Source organism: Tamandua tetradactyla, chromosome 25 (assembly GCF_023851605.1).
Source record: "Tamandua tetradactyla isolate mTamTet1 chromosome 25, mTamTet1.pri, whole genome shotgun sequence".
Taxonomy (NCBI): Eukaryota; Metazoa; Chordata; class Mammalia; order Pilosa; family Myrmecophagidae; genus Tamandua; species Tamandua tetradactyla.
In genome coordinates this window covers 384,000-408,336 of record NC_135351.1, presented here as the reverse complement: position 1 = coordinate 408,336, position 24,337 = coordinate 384,000, and the positions used below count along the sequence as shown (strand labels likewise).

Sequence of the window (24,337 nt, the reverse complement as noted above, 5' to 3'; positions counted from 1 at the left end):
CTAGCAAAGTGAAATGAAGAATTCATTGTATTACCTAAATACATTTCCGTACAGAAAAGAAAGGTATTTTTTATTAGAATGGAGAATGGTAAGAAAGTGAGCAATTCCATTTCATATAAAATATTGGTATATTATATTTATTATAAGCAATAACTATACAATTAATGAAAAACATAGATTCAAATGGTTCAGAAATACATGTATAGAGAAACCCTTCTGATTCACAAGGAGTACTAAGAAAATATAAAATTTTCTAAGTAGTAGAGCAAAACATTTTCACATTAAAAAAAATTAAGAAGTTTAACAAATTTGTACCCATCCTCATAAGAATGGAGAATTTTGGATGTTTATGCATTGCAGTTGGAAGCACCCTGATATTCATATTCATTTGAAACATCTATGATCTATTAAAGAAACAGTGGAATAGGAATTTTAAAATGGAAGCCAAACAGAAATTCAATAGATAAATAATATAATAACTGAAGTTAAAAATTCACCAGATATTTTCAACTGCATGTTTGAAAACTCAGGAGAAGGAATCAGTGAATTTTAGGATAAAACTATTGAAGCTATTCAGGTTGAAAACAGAAAGGAATAAAAGAATGAAAAAAAATTTAAGCAGGGTTTAAGGTACCAGTGAGATATCATTGAAGCTTACCAACATCTGCTTCTAAAATTTCCCATATTTGATAAAATGCATGAATATACACATCCAGGAAGCTAAAGGAACTCCAAATAAGTTAAACACAAATAGATGCACACCAGCATAAATTACCATTAAATTGTCAAAGAATAAAAACAAGAGAGGATCCTAAAAGCAGAAAGACAGAAATAACTCACCATGTAAAAAGGACCTTCAATAACATTAAATTTCAATTACATATCACAAACAATGCAGGAAAGAAAGCAGAGGGCTGATATTTAAACTGCTGAAAGAAAAAATGTTCACAAGAATTCTATACAACAATATCTAAAGAATAAAATATCTAAGAAAAAATTAACAAAAGAGATGAATCCTACAAAAAGAAACTAAAAATATATACAGACATTCCAAGTTCAAGTTTTGGAAGACTTAATATTATTAAGAAGTCACTACTACTCAAGAGTTCTATAGATTCAATGCCATCTCAATACAACATTTTTGCATAAATGAAAAAGCTAATTCCAATTCAGTGGAATTGCAAGGGGCCTGGAGTAACCAAGAGAAAGTAGAACAAACTGGACATTTCACACTTACCAATCAAAAATTTATTACAACGCCACAATTACCAAAACCCCCTGATGCTTGCATAAAAATATACATACAGAATAATGGAAAAGAATCCAGAGTCCAGAAATGAGCCCCACGTCTATAGTTGACTGATTTTTGACAATGATGTCAAGTGCTTTAAATAAGAAAGGAAGAGTCTCTTCAACAAATGGTGCTAAAATGTAATGGTAAAGAAAAAAGTGGACCCAAACCTTAGGCCATACAAAATAATTAACTTAAAGTGGTTCAGTGACATAAATCTAAGACCTAAATCTCTAGAACACAATAGTGGGGACCCTTCATGACCTTATATTGGGCCTTATATTTGATTTCTTAGATATAACACCAAAGGCATGAGCAACAAAAGAAAAAATAAAATGGACCTAACTAATATTACCAATTTTGTACCTCAAGGGACTTGTCAAGATAATAAACAAAATATACAGAATGGGATGAAATAATTGAAACTCATATAAGTGATATGATTTAATAGCCAGAATGTATAAATAACTGCTACAACTCAAACACAACTCAACTGAGGTTAGACTAACAACTGAATTCAAACTGAATAGCTCTGAACAAGGTATACATATGTCCAATAAGCACATTAAAAGATTCTCTACATTGTGAGCCATCAAGGAAATTAAATCAAAATCACAAGGAGACACCACTTCACATCAATTAACATGACTTGTATTAATAAAAATGAAAAATAATAGGTACTGGCTAGGATGCAGACAAATTGGCACCCTATAACCTTGTTGGTGGATATTTTCTGTGAATCCAGAAAATATTTTTACATTTCCTAAGGAAGTTATACATAGAATTACCATATGACCCAGAAATTTCACTTCTTGCTATTTGCGCTAAAGACTTGTAAGCAGGCATTCAGATGTTTGTACACCAATGTTCATATCAGTTTTACTTATATTAGCTAAAAGGTGGAGGCAACCCAAGGGTTTATCAATATGTGAAATGATAAGCAAAATGTCATTGCAGTTGGAAGCACCCTGACTTCCAACTTTTTTTGTAATATTACAATGGAATATTATACACAGATAAAGAGAAATGAGTCCTGCTATACACTATGATGCAGACAAACCTTTAAACATCATGTCAACCAAAATGACCCAGACATAAAAGTACAAATATTTTGTGATTCTATTGATATGACATACCTAGAATGTTCAAATGCAAAGAAGAGGTAAATGGATTAGGATTTATCAGAGTTTTGGGTGTCAAGGGTGGAATGGATAGTTACTGCTTAATGAGTTCAGGATTTCTATTTGCAGAGATAATGTTTCAGAAATGAATGATGGTGATGGTAACACAAAATTGTGGATGTAACTTTCATATTGCAGATATGAATGTGGTTCAGATGGAAATTTTTATTTTATATATACTACCAGTATAAAAAATTTAAAAAAGAATCAGTATTCCACTGAAGACCTCATAGTCACTTAATGCTTTAAATGAATTTCAGTTCTCTTCGTGATAGAATACCTTTCATTATACTAAACCCCACAACTACCAAAACAATTGCAATAGCTGAAGAAATATAAACTAAATATTTTTAAGCAATAGAGAGCAAAAAAAGGAAACACTTGAAGGATTACACTCCTTGAGTAAAAGAAGCATAGGAAGTCAAGCTTTTTCCTTGTCTGCATTTTCAAAACATGACATTGAGGAAAAGCACACCATCAGGAAGTAGTTGCATGGGTAGACACAGATGAGTCTGGAGTCATTAAGATGGCTGGGACTTGAGTTAAACACTTCTAGAGCTGGAGGCTTTGGAGAATGCTAAGTGTCTCTTTGTAAATTCTCAAGTTACTGACCACTCATCTGCTGGGAAATGCATAGCAGGAATACTGGAAGCAAGCTACCTAGGAGACCAAAGACCTAAGCAGAGATCTTTAAAGGATGCCTGAAATTTAGGTCCCACCATGATGGAAGGGCCTCAGAAAATTCCCTGGACTTTCAGGTGAGATGACAAAATGGCAAAAGAGTCATATTTTAATTGTTAAAGCCACAACCTGGAGTAGGAATATATTGATAGTAAAAGAAAAATCCTAGAAATAAGAGCAGAACTGAAATATATAAGACATATTAGATCCAAAAACCAAGCCAAGGTAAGACTAAACTAGTGTTCTGCTCATGTCTACCAGCCTGGCAGAAGAAAGCCTAAGCATTTTTTTGGAAGATCACAGAGTTTCTACAGTTTTCATTTTTAATGTCCTTCATTTGATAAAAAAGTGCATTAAGCATGCTGAAATTCAGGACATTATCCCAAGTAACAAGAGAAAAATAGTCCATAGAAATATCCCCACGCTAATTCAGATAAATGAATAATTTGAGAAGGAATTGAAATTTATTATAATTCATAAATGAATAATTTGAGAAGGAATTGAAATTTATTATAATTCCTATGTTGATAAAAATTGGCAGAATTAAAATAGTTCAGGAAAGATGAGAAAATTATGAATAAACAGAATCTAGAGTCTCAACATTATATCCTACTGTAGTGGTGAGTCTATATTTGGTGCAATGATTTTCATCTATATGACGCTTGTTTCCTATACTATCAGAATAGGGTGAAGTTCAGTCTGATTTATATAAAATGTTCACTCCCATACTGAAACCTCCTGTATATGGTTAAGAAACAAGAATTTGACTGACTATCCAAGGATATATCTAAGATAAAATGGAAATGCACTAATTTAAGGTTCTGACAATATGTTGATATCAGTCAAATTCAGTATTTTTGTAAGAGAGAGAGAGGGCCTTTTGAAAGTTTGATGCTTCTAAAAATAGACTGTGTATATATATTATATATATATATATATACATTATAAAAATCGTGATTACAAGAAATTTTATAAAAATATCATGCTTACAGGTAATTTGTATGTGATATTCATCTCTAAATATACTACTTCTGTGTCTGCTATAACATTGGTTTAACAGTTTGACTCAGCCTACTGATCAAATGAAATACCTATTCATGGTTTGACAGTGTATGTTTAAGACACATTGTAGTTGTTGAATGAAGGTGGTTTCTTGCTCTATTTTTCCCCAAAAGGCACCGTTAAAGTTAAAGCAAAGTTCACACTGAGATATCAAGGAAGAAAACTATTGAAAACTATCTTCAAAATATATCTACAGAAGGTGTTTTAGAAGTTTGAGGCAATATGTGCAGCGGATGTAAAAGAATTGTGGCAGGGATATTCCAAAGTCAATAGTCTGTGATCTGAGTGGAAGCATTGACATGAAAGCAATGGTTGTACCCTGCATTTTCAAAAAAGTAATCAGATAAGACAAAAATGATAAAAGATACATATATCTAATGTGTATTTGTTATTTTTAGGAAATGAGAGAAAAAAAGCACATACATTAAATTAATGAGAGTGAGGTTGAAGAAAGAAGAAAAGGAGTACAGAAAAGTAAGAAGAGCAGGAGTGATGAATATGAAACAAAATTGAATCATAGGAGTATGAGCCTTGGTTCAGACAAGGGTCAGATGTAAAGGGATTCTAGCTGTGGACAGAGCATATGATTCCTTTGGGATGGACAGGAAAGTCTCTGAAGAGGCTAAGAAAGTTGCGGCTGGGTTACAGGATGAATTCTACATCTCATCAGGAATTTGCTCATATTGGGTGAGGATCTGGAGAAGAGGGACAGGGAATGATTTGCTTTAAACTGACCCTTCATGGTTCTCCTCTGTCTCTGAGACCTTTGAATAAAAATGATATTTTCTCATGTATTATGGACTTGGGTTCCCATTGTGTCATACCTATCCTCCACTGGGCTGCAAATTTAAAACCTAATTTAACTAATTCAGGACGTATCTCCAGATGTTTCTCTTTCTGACATACAAGATAAAAGACTGCAACAGAAAGACTTTCCCAATTCCAACTTGAATTGGGGGATAAGTTTAGTCTCTTAGACACTATGCCCACTGAAAGTAGAAATTCCAGAGGTCATCTCTTCTCTGGAAGAGATCATCATTCAGAAAACATAAGATACACAGAGAATCATATGCCATCTACAATCCCAGCATATTTATTAGAAAATATTGATGATGAGCAGGAAAAAGGGAACACTTTCCTCAGAATATCAAGCAATTACTCATTAAGATGTATTCTTGAGGAAGTCCAACCTTACAAATTAAAGTCTGTATAATTGAAAGTCACAGATAGAAGTCCCCAAGGAAACTCTTCTGGGAGTACCAAGGCCCCATTGCATGTGGCTGGTATTCTTCATTTACCTTACCTCTTAACTAGCCAAGCTCATTTAGCACTCTTTGTTATGGGATTCAAGTAACATTGAACAGGTAGCATGAGAAAGCAGAAAAAAATGAGCTGGAGGAAACAAATTGTGGACTATTTTAATAAAGAACCATAACTTATCACAGGGCATCTAGAATGTGGAATGAGAACAGATATAAAGATCATTTCTAGAGCTTTTTGTTCATATGGTAAGTCAATGATGTGACAAAGTAGAGCAGCTGTAAATTTTGCAGGTTGTTACATGTGTTTGCAAATCTCTGGTTTCTTAGAAATTTATGGGCAACCATACAGTAAAATGCAATAGTTTTATAATCCAACTGGCTCACATAGTTCCACATTGTCTTCTGGGATAAAAATTCTGGATCATTCACCACCCGACCTCACTTGGGAATCAGCACTCTTTCCCCCTACTTTACATGTCATGCAAATGCAGGCCTCCTTTCCATTTATAACCACCATATATTCCTTTATGAAACCTATACGTCTTACAAACTGTAAGAACCCTGCATGTTTGAAAATGTCTCATTTAAAAACCCTCACACCTCTGCTGCTTGCTTGAACTTAGGAGTTGCTAGGAACATGTTAGATGTCCTTCCCATTCCCTCTGAGAATGCTTGGGCTTTATTTCTACAGTCTGAACTGTTAGTACAAAATACTGACTTATGTGAAGCAGTTGCATTCACTTAAACCAAGTTTCAATAACTTGTTATTTTGAAATGAACAATACTTCTTTCAAGTAGAAAGGCAGCACTGCATTTTGCAAAATACACCAATTCTTCTATGAAGGGTAAAACTGCCAAGCATACACAAGCCTAGTTTCAGGCTTTGACGTAGACCTAATAACTTTATTTCTTCTTATTCGACAAGATAGAGCAAAACTATAAAGGGTGTATGGAGTTCTTCTGCTTACCAGTTATTATTCTTCCCATTTTACTAGATAAAGCAAAAATATAAATGTTAGTATACAGTTTTTCTAACCATCAATTAACTTTCTTTTCAATCTTCAAGATGGAGCAAAAAATGTGCACAGTGACCACATTATACAAAAGATATGCACTGTATAATGACCATAAGCTTGCACTGTGCCAGCATCCAATTACCTCACCAGTGTGTCCTATTGTCACACTTACTCTAGTGGGTCAAATAAAACAACAGGTTGGAGTTGACTTAGGTCAATCCATGATACAAAGACACAGCACAGATCCTCCATTAATGAAACTATTTGGGAACAACTTCTCTTAGTTTTTAGACTTTCTTTAAGCAGAACATAAAGTAGAGAAGTGAATTTATTATTATATTTCATGGATGCTGTCCTGCACCAAAGGTAAATGTATTGCTTTATTTGAAAAGTGAGAAAATGAGCAATTACACTTTATACAGAATGATATTCTGCTTTTCTATGTGCATTAACGTTGGAGTTAGTACAAGCACTGCTTCACATGGTTGCAAAGATATGCGTGAGGAGCAACTCTTTATTCACAGGGATATGGTCTGCCACAAAATTATCTGACAATTTTCTAAGTTATAGGACAGAACATGTTTACATTGGTTTGCATACTGGGAAGTTCAACAAATTTGTGCCCATTCTCATATCAATGGAGTATGTTGGCTGTTTACCCAGGGAAATTGAAAGCACCCAGAGAAATAACAATTCCTCCAACACTTCCCCTGCTTTATCTGCTTGTCAAATATCCATATGTTTCTGCATTTTAATTGTATGTCTTCACTCAATAATGTAGAACTTCTAGGTTCACTTTTTAATACCTATCTTATTAGACTTTATCATTTCATTTGAAGACAAAGCCAAATAGTAAACATTGTCTCCTGCTTAGTTCTACTCTGATTTTGTGCAGAATGGAATTTTTTAGCACAGTCAATTAAATGAAATCTTTTTTCATAGTAAATATTTTCCCTGTGGTACACTGACATCTTTCTCTCTTGGTTCCTCCAGTTGAGTACAAAACATGGGGGGAGCAAATGAGACCTCCATCATGGGTTTTACCTCCTTAGACTCTTCCGAGGAACAAAACACATTGGCTCTCACACCTTCACTGCTCCCCTTGTCTTGTGTGTCATTGCCAACACAGGGACACCACCTTGGGCCACCTCATCTCTCAGCTCCAAGATTCACAGCCCCGTGTAACTACTGCTCAGCCAGCTTTTCCTCTGCAACATCTGCTTTATCTGCACAACAGTCCACAGGATGGCAAACAACTTTTTCTCAGGGACACTGGGTATTTACTACATTGTCTGTGGGACTCATTCTATTTCTACTTTGCCTTGGGAGACAGTGAATGTATTCTGCTCATTGCGATAACTTCTGACCAATATGTGGCTATTTGTAAACTCTTGAGGTATATGGTCATTATGAATCCTCAAGTGTGCCTGCAGATGGCCATTGTGTTGCGGTCAGGGGGTGCATATACCATGAAGTTTCCAATATGTGGCTCAAGAGAAATCTACCATTTCTTCTGTGAATTCCCAGCAGTCATCAAGCTGTCATGTGGGGACACTTCAACTTAGGAGAATAATGTTAGTCATGGGAATTTTATTTCTCCTCATCCCCTTTGGTCCCATCCTCACCACCTATAGTCTCCTCATTTTTAGTGTTTTCCATGTAAATTCTTCCAAGGGGAAGAATAAAGCTCTTGCCACCTGTTCCTCCCATCTTATGGTGGTGTTTCTGTACTTTTGTCCAGCCATGGTCATCAGTATGATCCTCAGTTCCTTGCACACCTCAGAGCAGAACCCAGGTCTCTCCATAGTCTATTCCATCCTTATCCCAGTGTTGAACCCCCTCAGACACAGTCTAAGGAATAAGGATCTAAAAGAGGCTTTGAGGAAAGTTCTGTGCAAAAACCTTATAACTAGAAAGAACAGTAATGCTATTTTAAATCTAAGTACACTGCTTATGTTTTCAATTCAAAGTTTCAATTTCAATTTCAATATCTAAATAGTTGATCTCACCATCATAAATACTACCTGTTGAATTTCCAATTTGGTGTATGTTTAGCCAGTATAGCTAGTCTGTAAAAGTCATATTCTCTCAGTGCAATAAATCTGTCTAATTGGGAAAAATTGAATTAGGCAGTTGTGATTTAAAAAACACAGGAAATTCACTTTTACAAACTTTTTACACCACCAAACATAATTATCTTTAAACAGAAAACATTATCAACTTAGTATGGAAAATAATGAAAACACTCTCCACCCCTCCTACACTCTTTATCCATGCTATGTTCAATTAGAAATAAGCTTGATAACATATTTACAAACATGCATACTACCTTCCCATAACAGTATTCATGAAGGGGAGAAGAGACAGAGATACTACGATATAATGGAAAAGGAAAAAATTCATGCTTGAGTTTGGAATGCAGCCAATCATTCATATACTTTACACTCACAACACACAAATGAGTCAATACATTCTTTTATACTTATTGGGGAATGTGCCAAGTTAATCTATGACAAATCAATTTAGTGGTTGCCAATAATTTAAAATTGCAGTGTGGTCAGTGGTTTAGAAAGTCTGGGGAAAGCTGGTTTTGTTGCTGCTGTTGATTACTTTCATATGAGATGCTGCTCTTGAATGTTTGATAACCAAACAAATGAAAAATTGTTAGGATGATGTGGTTTTTCTGAGATTTTTTTGGTCTAGACAGTGTATATTTCACAAGCAAGTGCCCATACTTGATTAAAAGATTTTTATTAAATTAAATGATGATAAATTTGTTCCTATTACTCTGAATTCAGTGCTTTTCTATGGAGTAAAAATCCTTCACCTCCCTCTGAATTTTGCTGCAGTTTAGAAACTGGGTGATTTACAAAACAGTATGTACTTGCATAGAACTTCATAAAAAATTACTGATTGTGAGAAGGGAAGGCATTTCTTGTTTTAGAAATATCAATAAAGAAAAACTAATGTGGAGCATTTTCATTAGCTTTTTAAGTTTTTTGTTTCTTTGTGGAATTCTGTAAACATGATCAGATTTGTCCTCCTGTATCAGTGAATGTATGTGACACTCAGAATTCTGTAGATGCTGAGATGATAGATTGTCCCAGATTTTACATGATTATTCTATTTTAATTGGGGTTTATTAAAGTGGTTAGGACTACTTTTTCCAGGAAACCAGTGGGGATCAAATGTAGAAGTGGAAATTCAGAATTCCATTTCCTTTTAAATAATGAAAATTTTTACATATTAAAATGGCAGCCTTTATTCTTCCCTAGTGAAAGTCACATACATTAATGTGTATAAAATCATGTAAGCAGTTTTTCCTTTTATATATAGCAATTTCACTATGACTTTCAACTCATAATATTGGGTATTGATATTAGTCAAAATCACATTTTATATTTTAATGATTTGTTATTTCCTAAGTGCAGAACATATTTTATTAAAAAGAAAATCTGTTGCAACTTTGAATAAAAGTTTAGCATTGAGTGGAATTTAATTTACATACTTTCTTGCCCTGACTTTTACCATTTAGAACACACTGCTTAGAAAACATTAAATCATTAACATAGATTCAGTAACACTTTATTAGGGACTTGTGATACTATGCATATCCTCAGACTGGTCAGTTATAGTTAATGATTTAACATTAAAAATTGTATGTTTATTACATAGCCTTAAGCATATGCACCCGGAACCAGGCTACTTGCCTTTCAGTCTTATTGAAAAAGCTGCACATAGCCCCTGCTTTCTGTCCTCAGTAATGCTTAAAGGAAGTGAGCTTTGTTTTCTGAGAAGCTTTGGCTTCTCAGAAACAGCTTTTTGCAGAGGCCTGGCTGAGAGGGTACCTCCTTCTTGTTGCAGTTTTGCCTAGACCAAGTCAGCAGTTAGTCCCTTGGTTAGCTGACCTAAGGGTATTTTCTGTTAACCTGAGGTTACTTAGCTAGTTTTCTGTTGCTTTACTTTATAGTACATTTCATTAGTCAACAAGTTATTCTGTTCTCAATTAGGGGAAGAAGAAAGCTGATTATTATCCCAGTCTTAGTTTTCCGAGATGCCTTTGGTGTGCCTGGAAAAAGCATAGATATAAATCTGTTGCCATGATTTTCAGAATTTTCTTTGTAAACACAGGATTTTTTTTAATTGGATTCACCTTAGACCTAGTGATACAAATAGGTTGAAAGTGAAAAGCTGGAAAAAGATTCCATACAAAGAGTAAGCAAAAAAGACAAAAAGATATTCACACATTCTTAATGTACATTATAAAACAAACAATGGAGCTTCTCTGTTTGTACAGTGGCAGTGCCCAAACCATGCTCACTGGGCTTTCTCAGCCTCCTTTCTAAACCGGCCCCTCAGCAGTTCCTGTGTCACCTGCACAGAGAACTTGGGAACCACTGGTTATGAGCATTCATTGTGTTCATTGGCCAAATAACTGCACTTCTAGTACCACTGTTACCTTGGTTTGTTCTTCATATATTCTATTTTTACAAAAACTGTTGCCTGTAAATATTATGGTATTTGTTATTGATCAGATACTAAGAAGAAGCTGTTATTCAGAAGAAGTGTAATTCCAGCAAATTAAGGTAGTTGATAACTATTTGCTGTTTTGAATTACAGTATTCATAATTCATAAATTCTCACAATTTCAGCAATTCACCTCATCACATGCTGATTAATATTTTTTTTGTTAAAATAGTACCTTTCTCTATTTTGCTACCAGACATTCAAGTGCCATAAGTTCTCAAAAAAATTTAAATTTAAAAAATAATGAAGTTGACTTCCATATCTTATGTAATAAGGTAAATTTTAAACAGACATTGGAGTGAAAGTACCCTGAATATATGTAATATTCCTCACATATGCCTTTACTGTTATTCTCTGAGAAAAGAGTATACCAACTAAACACATTGCCATATATTTAGAATTCAGAATTTAAATGTTAAGAGACTAAATATTTAGTCAGACCAGGAATTCATCATTCTTCACTTTGGTACTGCCTCAGGCAGAATTTTCAAAGTAAATTTAGGGCCCCCTTGCTGCTTTTTCTATCTTTTGGCATAACTTTTTTTTTCACTGTGTAAATGTTTGTAAAAGCCATCTTTAATAAATCTCTCCTAGTCTCCTTATATGTGTGTTGTTATGATAATGACACATGAGGTAAGCCAGGGTTTGATTGAAATTCTGAGAGACTATTTTGTACTTTTATGAATGTCATACTTGATAATAAGTACACAAGTTACCAATATATGAATTGATTTTAAATGTATCTTCAATTTGAATTTCTTTGGATAAGTTATATCTTAATGTGAAAAAAATAAAAAACAGAACAAAACAAACATGCGAAAGTACCGTTGAAGTGGGCAGGGAGGCTTGTTATGGAGTTACCAACACCTTACCCTAATGGAGACAGACATTTTATTCTCTTGAACTTGCCCCTGAGTTATGTAGTGAGAGATGTATTCAGTTAGTGATGCTTGACTCTCTCCTTGAAGGATCTATAGGATGGAGCATGTATGAGTCTATCTGCCTGTGATGGTAGTTGGAAGAGAGGAACTATTGCCTGGATCCCTGTTCAGGTAAAGAGGACGAGTTTCCCCATGGAAAAGTCAACAATGGCAGTATAGTTCAAAGTTTATATATGACTCAATGATCCCTGGTGAGAAGGAAGAGTTATGTAGGGCCAGTGTGTGACTGTCTCACGCCTGGATTCTCTGTTGGTTAGTGTTACTTTAGGGGATCCAACTTATATAACACATTTCCCCACTCAGTTTAGAATACATTGAGAAGTTAAATAAAATGTAAAGGCAGAGTCTAAATATTACTTTCAATCTTATAAAGGCCACATTGGAAGATGGCACCTATATCTTGTAATACTAAACTCTAGGATCAGGTAGACTTACCCAACTAGTGATACCCACGCATCATCTTATCAGGCAGAGGCCAGGGCATATCTGTCACAGTTAAAGCAGGGATGGCCTCCATGGGAGCAAGGTGACTCAGGCTGGCTGCCAAAAATTTAGGCCCAAAGGAGAAAGGTTGAATTGGGTGTAGCATGATATTTACCTAAAGTAAGCCCTCACAAATAGTAGAGTAGTTAAAATGGCAGAAAAAAGTCAGTTTCTTGCTCAGGACAAAAAAAAACAATATTGCTTATAGATTTTTTTCTTGTTCCCACCAATGTTTTAAAAGATAGATTACAGATGATAAATATAAATAGACAGTGATAGAGACACATGACAAGTGATAGATAGATATGGACAAATGTATAAATAGATAGATGGACATTAAATTCAGATACTACCATGTGCTGTACTTTATGGTAGATTCACCAAAACGGATATGGTGGAACAAAGAGTATGCACATTTTAAGTGTTGACTGGAGCAGTCAAATTACATTTGCAAATTTACTGCATTCAAATTACATATGAAAGTAATATATCCCCTCACACTATTCAAAGCCAATGTTACTGTAATTTTTATTTTGATTGCTGAAATACATTTGTATTTTGTTTTAAATTGCCTTCCTGAATTATTAATAGGATTGAGTATGCTTACAGATGTTCATTTGGCATTTGGAGTCCATTTTCTGGCTTAAATGCTTCATCCATGTTTGGATGTTGAAACTGTATTTAACCTGTCAATTTGTAAGAGTTCAATTGAAACTATGGAATGTAAAGCAGTCTGATTATTTTAATTTAAATAATGAAATTTAAGCCATTATCTAAATATATTCTGCCAATATGACATTAGCCAGAGCTTCCTTATATGTTTTGACAAATACTGTAAAAATATACTTAAAGTATAATCTTTAAGTAATGCATTTTGTCAATCTTTTCATGTGGTGGGTTTTATGACATGTTAAGATATTTTACAGGTATCCTTTTTACACTAAATATTTTGGGAGTTTTTGCTTAATTTTGTTTTTGCACTTGTTTCATCAATGTTTCTTTAGGTGGCTTCGAAGTTGCTTTTTATGGTCATAGTCTAAGCTGATTTTCCCACAATGCTATTCTATTTAAGGGGGTCCTTTTTATTTAGAGAATTGCTATTCTCATTATCACATCCTAAGTACCAGTGTCAGAGCTGACAGCACCTTAGGTACTAGACATTTTGGTGGCCATTAAAATATTTGTATTATTGTATGCTTCAAACCATATCTGTAATGGCTCAGCTGGAGATTTGTTTGTAGGCTGATAGGTATTTTTGAGAAAAATATTTATGAGGACACTGAAACTCAAATGTTTCTGTGGCTTCTCCCAGGTCTGTAGAATGAAAGCTCAACTCCATATTTAAACTTTCTCAAATCTACCCCCCTAAGCAACCAAAAACAAACAAGTAAAAAACCAATAAGGCTCAAACATTCTGCATCCAGGGAAGCCCTACCTCTTCTACTTTCAAAACCATGGAGTCTCCCATTTTCTAGAGATCTTTATCAAATGGAAAGTACAGCATTCCCTCAAACAATCCAGTGGATTAGAATAGGTGAAACTCATCCTAAAGTGGATGTTACAGGACCTTTTCTGATGATGATATTGGAAGTGGTTAAAACCAAATTTAGGAGAAGAAAAGTAACAGACAAATGCTGATACTAGAGAATCCATGTTTAAGTCAAGTATTAACTATGTGAATGAGAGCCTTCCTATATAGGTGAATGAAAATGGAAAGATGGCCACGATGCATTATTTATGAATAAGTTTGGAAATTCAGCTCAGAAACCAAGATTGATTTTGGAAACTGTCTACAAACAAAAACAAACAATATACACTTCAAATATTTTGGAGAACCATTTAGTAGGAATTATTTGACATTTTAGCATGGGTATATTTCTAAGGAGTTCATAGAGAAGAAAGCATAAAATGATTACAAGAAAAATAATTGTAGACTTCATTTTAACACTGATTCTGTTAAAGCTAACCTTAAAATTTATATGAAATGGTAAAGGGATTAGAAATACAAGATAATTTTGAGAAGAAAGATTAAAGTTGGACAAACACAATCTAATTTCCATGTTATTATACAAGTGATTGACATAATGAAAATGTGGGATTGGCAAAAGGATAGACAAATAGATAAATGAAAGAGAATTGAAAGTCATGATATAGTTCCCCACAAACATGACTAATTTATTTTTGATAATTTGTAAAGGAAAGTAAATTATAAAAGAACAGCTCTTGCAATAAATGTGCTGTAACATTTGGACATCTTTATTAGAAAGGAAAAGAAAGAACTTAAACACATCCCTCATATGATATTCAAAATCAAATGAAAATAGATCATGGGCCTAAATGGAGAACCTAATGCTATAATTTTGCTAGGCAAAAAGAAATAAAATCATTTGTGATTTTGTGTTGGATAAAGAACTCTTAGAAATGGCTAAAAACATATAATCCATAAAGGAATATTGTGCTAAATGGGACTATATCTAACTTAAAATTTTTTGCTGAACAAAACTCTGAGTGAAAAATAAGTTGTGGTCTGGGAATACATATTTACCTATCACATATCTGACAAATGGTATATCCAAGAATTTAAAGAACTCTCAAAACTTGATAATAACAATGCAAAACTTCTAAATAAAACTGTGCAAAATGTTAGAAAAGATGCTTCACAAAACCAGACTTAAAGATTACAAATAAGCATCTGAAAATTATCTCATCATCATTAGTCATTAGAGAAATACAAATAACTACCACAATGGGTTATGGATGCCCACACCTGTTCAAATGGCTAATAAAACCAATAACAAAGCAAACACAGAAAATACCAAGTCCTGGCAAGGAAGCATAGTAACTGAAACTCTCACATATTGGTGGCTGGAGTGCAGAAATTTCAAATGCTTGGGGAAAAATAAGTATATATTTTAAAAAGTTAAAAATACATTAAAAATAATAATAATAAAATACACTTAGCATTGGACCCAGAAGTTAAAATCCCAGGCATTTCCCAAGGTAAATTAAAAGATTTATTCACACAAAATCTTTACATTAATCTTTTTAGCAGCTGTGTTTATAATTACCAAAACCTGGAAACAGCATATTGTCTTTTTTTTTTAGGTTCATGGTCTGGGAATCAAATCTGGGTCTCCCGCATGGAAGGTGAACATTCTACCACTGAACCACCCATGCACCCCAACACATTGTCTTTTAATAGATGCATAAATAAAAAATTAAAAAGGGTATTAATTCTTTCTATGGAAAATTTAATAACAAGAAGGATCAAATCATTAATATACCTATTATTACCATGGATGATCTCAAATACATTTACTAAGGAAAAAAATGCAGACTCAGAAGACTCCATACTGTATGATTCCATTTTGGTAACCTTCTAGATAAGGCAAATTAGAGTGCTAACAAAACAAAGATTCCTGGGGCTGGGAGTCAGGAAGAGATGAACTACAAATGGTCAAGGCAGCATAATTTGGGGGAGTGATGCAACTCTTCTGTAGCTACATTTTGAAGATGGTCATACTAATCCATGCATTTTTCAAAACTCAAAACTTTACAATAAGTTGCATGTTTTTTACTGTATATACATATATATTGTACTTTACATATAAATATAAAGAATTGACAGTGATAGAATTTTTTTTGTGGATGAACATTTGCATTTCTTTATCATAAAGGATTGGAAGGGTTGTCATTCTCTCAATAGATTTTTCATTGCTCTCATAACTTGGTATGCTTTTCTGGTCTTTTGTTACAGATTTTTCACTAGCAAAGACCAGGATGTTCTACTTCCCACTAGGATATATCTTCCTAAAGAGTCTCCATATAGCTGCCTTGATGTCCTTATTTCTAAGACTGTATATAATGGGATTCAAGAAGGGAGGCAAAACTGTATATGCCATAGCAACAAGCAAGTCTTGAATAGATGAAGCTTTGGCAGTTGGTCCCAAAGCAGCAAAGAGTCCTGTGGTGAGGAAGAGTATTGTGACAATAAGCTGTGGGGAGCAGGTGGAGAAAGCTTTCACTCGACTTTTGGATGAAGGTATCTTTTGCACTGTGGAGAATATCTGGAAATAGGAGATGACCATAACAATAAAGCATCCAAGGACCAAACATGAGCTCAGAGCCAGGGTCACAAACTCAACAAAGAAACTTTTACAGGAAAGCAGAGCTAATATGTGTGGGATATCACAGAAGAATTGGTGGATCTTGTTGGATCTTGAGATGGGGTCCCAGAACATGTTGCCAGTATGGACTGCTGCATAGGAGAAGCAATTTAGCCAGGCAATGACTGACATCTGGTAACATTTTCCCAACATCATCATGGTTCCATAATGGAGGGGATAGCAAATTGCAACATAGCGGTCATAGGACATAACAGTGAGGAAGGCTAGCTCAGCAGATCCAAAAGCAGAGAAAAAATACACTTGAGCCACACAGCCGAGATATGAGATGGAGCTGTTATGAGTCAATGAGCTGTGGATGGACTTAGGAACAGTGACTGAAATGTAGCACAAATCCAAAAAGGAGAGGTTCTTCAGGAAGAAGTACATGGGTGTGTGAAGATGCAAATCAAGAGTAATGACCATTATGATGAGAAGGTTCCCCACCAGTGCTGCCAGGTAAATCAGCAGAAACAGCCCCACATGCAATATCTGCAGTTTCCACATATCAGAGAAACCCATGAGTAGGAATTCTGTCACTTCTGTGAGATTGTCCATTGAGCAGAGGAATTGGTCTGATGGTTGAAGGAAAAATATGGAACAATTCAGATGATACAAATAAAAATGAATGCTGCAGCATAGTACTGTATGACTAAGTTTCCCCTTAACTTAAAGTGGTAAACATAGGATATCATTATGTATGTGTTGTCATCAAAATGTTCTACACGTTAGATTTTGTCTACATATCCCTAAATTATTATCAATCAAAGAATTTAAGTAAGTTGTTTCAGATTAGAGAAAACATTAAGCAATTTTTAAAATCAATTATCAGTTATTCTTCTTAAGTCAACCTTAATTATCTTATTCTAGTAGTGGTAAATTATATATAGCACCTAAAGGCTATTTTTACAACTAGACAAATTAGAAGGGAAGAAAAATGATTTTGACAAATTTTGAGGATAATCTTTCTTTCCAAGTGTTATAAATAATATATTATGTTTGAAATGTTTAACCATCATTAAAACAAATGTTTAAAAACAATACCACACCCACAGAAAGACAAATGACCAGAAAAAAATATTTGCAATGTGTATGACAGAGGATTTCTATTCCTGATTAAGAATGAATTACAAAATCAAATTAATCTAAAAGAAAAATATGGGCAAAATGTATAAATAAGAAGTTCAAGAATAGGAACACAAATGACCAATTAGGAAATCAAAAACATCTCCAAACTTTCCAGTAATGGCAAGGCAAAATCAGAATAAGACATTCTCTTATGATTTTTGGCCTGGAAAAGATAATACGTGTAAGTCTGAAAATTAAAGTCTAGACATATGGAAAGATGGAAACTGCCATTTATTGTCATTTGGTGTATAAACTGTCTTGCTTATATGGAGTATCATTTGGGAATATTTAATGCAGTTGAAAATGTGCAAGATTTAGGGCAACAGTCACTTCTGACAAATACGCAAGTTTATAAAATGATATATTTTAAGATTTGTTCCAACTTGTTTAAATTAAATAAAAAGTAATCAAAATACCTACATATAGAGGAATGGGAGATATACCCTGTTATATTCCGGAATGGAATGCACTGTGTCAGTTAAAATGTATGTAAGAATTCTACATATATAAATCTTAAAATCTCAATATAAGCTCAGAAAAAGCAAGCTATAAAAAATTGTGTAAAATGTGATCCCAATGAGATGATTTTAAACATTTAGAAGAACACAGCATATTATTTATGACTAATGTAAAACAGGTTTGTGAATTAATATAACTTGCCAATTCAGGTACATGAGACAGAGGAGGGAAGCAATAAGAAAATGAAATAAAAGTTGAATGCCAACTTTATCTACAATAATCTTTTATTTTAAATCATTGATGCAAGTGTAATAAAATATTAATAAGTATCTAAACTAAGTAGTGGTTATAAACTAGTGTTTGCTCTATTCTATCTTTTCATAAAATTGGTAAATTTCATAAAATTTTAGTACTGTGTATATTGATGGCAAAGTGTTGATCAGAATAATTTTGTGTATGAGGAATTGAATCTGTCTCTTCTAATTGCCTTTAAAATTCACTGAAATGAGATGAAATGGTCTTCTTTGGTAATACAGATCCAATAAGTGACCTTACACATTAAAACCAATAGCAACTCAAGAAAATATGTAAATTACTATGATTTAATAAAGGAATGTACTGGGTACCCAGGTGTTGGCTATTTTATTCTCTATTATTTTCTACATAATTGTAATATTTATTCAAAAGAATGTTTTTAAAATGCTAGCAATTTTTAATCTGAGTGAGTTTTTATGCCACCTATTTATTTAATAGAATATAGCAAAAAATATGTTAAATGCTTGTTTGGTGGTTTTCATTCAAGTTATCCCAATACCTAAACCAGGATATATAGCTCATCTTTAAAGCCCCAGATCATATAATCTCCCAGGCCTAATCAGCAGCAGGAAATGTATCTGTGTTCTCAAATTATCTCCAAGGCTTAAGTAACAAGAATGCATTTCAATTCAGGGAACTAAATATATGCTGTAAAGCAGTTATTTGTCATTCAAGTTCCTTACAATTTATTAGTATTTACAGTGACCTCAGAGGTGATTTACTTGGCCAGGAGAGTTGCTGGTAATGGAATAGGCAGGGCATTTGGAGCCCTGGTCTTTCTTACTCACCTGGGTCCAGTTTTCTTCCTTCTGTCCATACAATCCAAGTATATAGTTAGACTCCATGAGAGTATCCTAACTCAAAATATACTTCCTTCAGACATGCAACAATTCACTCACATGAACAGTAAATCAAGTTTATAAATTGATTTTATAAATAAGTAATGGGATTGAAGGAGACCTGTTGTTCTAGTCTAATTTTGCCAAAGTTTAGCTGTTTCACATTGGGAAAGCTACAAATAAACTTGGGTTTCAATGGCCCCAACTGTAAAATATCCCTCACTGAAATGATCTCACTTGCCATACTAACTGTGAAACCATTTAAATTTGATCTAAGAGAAGTTTCCTTATGCACATTAGTGGAACTGTCTCTCGATCACCCTGACTCCAATGCAGAGCTCCTTTCCTTCCACTTATATCAATGAAATAAGATAACATTGGGGAACAAATACCAATACATAAATGAGCTGCTTCATTTTTCCAAACCCAAGCTGATCTTGGGTACCTGTAAAATAGATTAAAATGACAAAATTATTTAAGTAAACAACTCGTGTGTAATTACTTTGTTTGCTTGTATCTTTGAGAAAATATTTATAAAACATAATTATTATGGAAAAATAAAAGAAAGTTTAATCAAACATTTTTCTCAATGTTTTTTCTAAGAATGACATCTGTTGCCTGGAATGACTGATTACATAAAACTCATATTAAATTCCCTTTCTTAAGCAAGTTAAAATTTAAGAAGTATAAGAACAGTAATACCTTGATAAAAGAACATCTAGCTTCTCAACATGTAGTCAGTTTATGGAATAATGATGAAAAAGCAACAATTCCTATGTCTTCATTTTTAATCACAGAAATAAATTGCCTGATTTCATGTACAAATTCAGTGATGGAGAGAAACCGATGCATAATATATAAAGGAAAGAATCTTCTCTACCTGGTGCTCACAGAGATTGGCCTCTGGGGTTTGCAGTGGATTAGCTTCCAGAAATAAGTTCTGTGGTATTGGTCTCAGGTGGATGCAAACCTTTCCCCAACTCAAATGGGATAATACCTAGTGACAAGAATCCAGATTCTGGGCTGAACAGTAACAAAATTCAAATTCCATGGAAAATGGGGACCATAAGATATGTGAAGGTTTTAATTAAGACAGTAAAACAAAGTCAGTTATGAAGAGGAAAAAATCAAATAGTTCATATTTCACACTTCACAACAAAATTCTGACAAATACAGAATCCTAATGTATACATACATAGAAAATATATGATATTAAAAGTCATTGTTTTACTTCATCATTAGGCAGTTATAATACTACCCCATCTCAAAGCGGATATGTATGTATCCAATTGATTTCAGTGTTCTAGCAGCTTATTTTCATATTGAAACCAAAACACTGGAAAATCACTGGATTAAAAAAAGATATTTATCATGCTTCTCATGGTCTGCAAAATGTATTTGTTCAGAAACTAGTGATAGGTCAAAAGGATGACTAAATCAATTATGTGTTTCAACAAATATAGTGGTTGGAAATTTTAAGTAATTGCAGAAATCTACTGCAAAAGAATTGTAAGAGGTTCATATTTTGTCACCTCATTTTTTTTAAAGAAAAACTGTGGCAGAAATGACATTTTATGAAATGGCCAATGTTATAAAATTAGTGAATTGCAGTACAGGCCTCAAGCCTGATGACAACTATGTTTTCTTCCCATAAATCATCACTATTATTTAATATCCAATGAGACCTACATTCCTAAACAATTTGACATGAAATATATGTAGGTATTATAAACACTGGAAAGAATGGTGTACAATGACCATTTAAGTGGGTAATTGCAGTTTTTATGGAAACCTGATAGAAATTACTGAAAATTGAGAGCAACAACAAAGAAATGAATGATAAATAAAATTTAGTGAACCCAATTGGAAGGCAGTCTGCTAGGTCTATGGCAGCAAAACCAAAATCTAATTAAGTTTCTATTCCCTATAAATGCCCAGCTTGGCCAGAAAATGGACTTTATATGAGCCAATAAGCCATCACCAACTGCCAATCCTTGTGCCGGCTAACCTTTTCATTCCTAAGAACCTCCTGCCCTAGCCATACTAGGAAACAAAGTCTGCATTAACCAATGAAATTCCCTTTCCCTGTCCATGGCTTTCCTTGTTCAACAGAATTCCTCTGTTCTTCATGGTGATTGGAATCTCCCCAAGTCATAAATTGATTTAATAAAACTCTCTGAGATATCACCAAATTTTGTACAAATTTTTAATTTTAACATGAATAAAGTCAGTAAAGTATCTCAATATTAATTGTGAGAAATGAATGCAAACATACAAACAAAACTTCTAGAGATGTATTTACATAATGTTGCAATTGCAAAAGGGACAAAAAAGTGTAAAATAGCTAAGAATTAAATTAACAATGTGTGATTTTGAAATATGTAGAATGATTAAAATACTACTCAAGGGGATAAAAGGATAAAATTTGAAAGATCTAGTATGAATGTATAGCATGGCAATATCAATAAGAGGTCAATGTTATACTAGCTTTGAAAATCATTTGGGAGTTCCTTTTTATGCCTTTATAGAGGTAGAATGGATTGGAATTTTTTATTTCTTAAATGTTTATGAATCCCTTTAACACTGCTACCTTTTGGTAGAGGTTGATAGTATTTTGTGGAATTTTATTTGTTTAGGAAATCTTGGATTGAGGCAATACCTAAAGGGGTCAAGTTCCTGTTCTTGATTGAGCAAGAGTAGGAATAAAAAGCTTCTAGTGAGGAAAAGAGGGAAAGGAGGAAATCTTGGCATAAAGACATCGATATCTATTTATCACAAATGCAGATTATGTAATGTGTAGGTATACAAAACTTATATGTAATGTCTAGGTATACAAAACTTACACTAAGCTACTTTCAAGTGGCTTACATTATTGGGAGAGGATAATTTTATCTCTAGCTAGGATGACATGAAATATTTACCCTCAGACTTTAGCAAAGAGTGATGTGAAGGGGGAAGAAATAAGAAAACTCAGAAAACCTGAGAGGGTGTGAAATATCCATCTAGAAAGAGGAATGGTAAACGCACTAGAGGTATGGAGTCTGCTCTTGGAACTTGACAACACACTTGAAACTCATGATTATATGTTTAAAGTGAGAACATTCAGCAAAGTTCTGTTTTTCTCCAATCACTTTCACATAATGTGATCAGACACCAAGGAAGTGGGTTAAAATAGGTGGAGTCTACTAGGTTATCACATTGAGAACAGGGAGGTTTGGGAAAATGAGACTCTACTACAAGGTGCAATCATGAAGATGGATTTATGCTGGATAAGGAGATAATGGAGATCTAAGGGAGGGGAGTGAGTGAAAAAAATCAAGACAAATGGTAATTGTTGATGGCACTAAATAATGCAGTTTACTTAATCAAGGACAGAAGTCTTCTTATCAAGAAAAAAACATTAAAGACATTCAGTAGTAGTATTTTACATGTTAGCTAGAGAAGCTATACGTTACCTAGGTGAGCAGAAACTCAGTTTCCCAGGTGATTGAAAATATAAATCAGTTCCACATAAAATGTGCAATTCTTTTCAACAAACGCTATATAAATTTGTCCTAAAAATAAGCTATATGCTTATATATGTCTGAATAGCAAAAAAAAGTTATTCAGCTATAAGAATTTCAAAGGCCCATAAACAGGAGAAACATAAAATATTACTGTATATCCCTATAATGGTCACTATACTTATGTTAAGAAAATAATGAGCATTATTTTTAGTTTGTAATATTTTAAAGTAAAACAGGGGAGAAAGAATGGGGATGGACAACCATACAAATCAATTATTGCAGTAAAATGGAAAAATCATAAATATCAAAAAAGTGTACAAATAAGAGAACAAAACAGCAAAATTAATTTTCATAAAGTGAAAACACCTAGGAAAATTGTTCCCACATTCTTTATGGAAGTGTTTGAATCGCCCTATATTTTATTTACTAGAAACCAAAAAAATGTGTGCTGATATTTATTGTGAAATTTAACTGCAATATTGCTATTGTGTCACCCCTTTCAGTATACTGCTGTCTTGAATGTGAGGTATGTTATCCAACTGGAGACAGTTGGGTTTGGCAGCATAATTACTTCCTAGGTGAAATCTGTTTCACTTGGAGCCATTGTTTAAACTTGGGGCCAGATTGGATTCTTTGTCTAGGACCTGAGTTCATTCATTCTTCCTGTGATTATGCAATTGTTAATGGATCTATCATGGTAACTGTGCCAGCATCTCCCCTATTGGGACTCAGCTGTGTCTCTCTTGTGGAGAGAGCTGTGCCACACATCTACACTCTCAAAAGAGCTAGTCCAACACCTCTAGCTCTATAAGGAATTTTCATCCCAACAATGGAGATTTTCTATTATGCCCTGAAGAATAGGGCATGAAGAGAGACTATTTTAGAGAATATCCCCAAAGGACACTACCAGAAAATAGAGAAAGTTGGACCCACAGTACAGTTTTCCATATGAAAGAAGTGAATACATAAATTTAAATAAGTGTAAACCTAGTGATATCTATAGGAACCTTGACTAACTCCAGTAAATGACAAGGACAACAGCAGGAGGTTTAAATCTCAAAGAAAACAAATAATAATCCTCCCTTCCTCCATCTTACACACACACTAACATGCAATGTACCCCAGTCTGCATAGCTGCTTTTAATGTCATTGCTGATGTTTCAAGCATTCTGAGAAAGAATCACAGCATGGATTGATGAGACTAGGTACTCTCTGTTTTAGGGATGTGGTATACGGTATCATTGTTCAAAATGTTCCTGCTCATCTTGACAGAGCTCCAGACTTTGGGAATCAGATATAAACATTTTATTAGGGTTGGCTTTGATGTTATTTGATAAATACACATGAAAGGAAGTAACATGCATTATCAAGCAGAATTTTTAAGAGCCAGCATGCAATTAGTAGCCAGGTATGTTTTCTTTCTACCATGAGCTTGGCAAAGTCTCAGAAAACAGCTGCCTACTTTTTCCTGGATCTTGAAATA

At 33.9% G+C, this 24,337-nt stretch overlaps 1 protein-coding gene and 1 long non-coding RNA gene across 3 annotated transcripts in view; one reads left to right on the top strand and one right to left on the bottom strand.

Moving 5' to 3' along the window:
• LOC143669079 (uncharacterized) overlaps positions 1-24,337 on the top strand; it is an 80,802-nt gene that overhangs the window by 27,982 nt on the left and 28,483 nt on the right. The window contains exon 3 of one of the 2 annotated variants that reach the window (XR_013168681.1): positions 4,614-4,998. The exons of the other annotated variant lie outside the window; for it this stretch is intronic. This is a non-coding gene — a long non-coding RNA (uncharacterized LOC143669079). Of the gene's footprint in view, positions 1-4,613; positions 4,999-24,337 lie in introns of those variants that run through there. 2 annotated transcript variants of the gene reach the window in all.
• Positions 16,230-17,165, bottom strand: OR14I1 (olfactory receptor family 14 subfamily I member 1). The gene has a single exon (XM_077144087.1). The coding sequence runs from the start codon at positions 17,163-17,165 to the stop codon at positions 16,230-16,232; it is 936 nt and encodes a 311-aa protein (XP_077000202.1).

Coding starts and splice junctions, on each gene's coding strand:
- OR14I1 (XM_077144087.1), bottom strand. CDS start 17,165: ATGGACAATCTCACAGAAGTGACAGAATTCCTACTCATGGGTTTCTCT.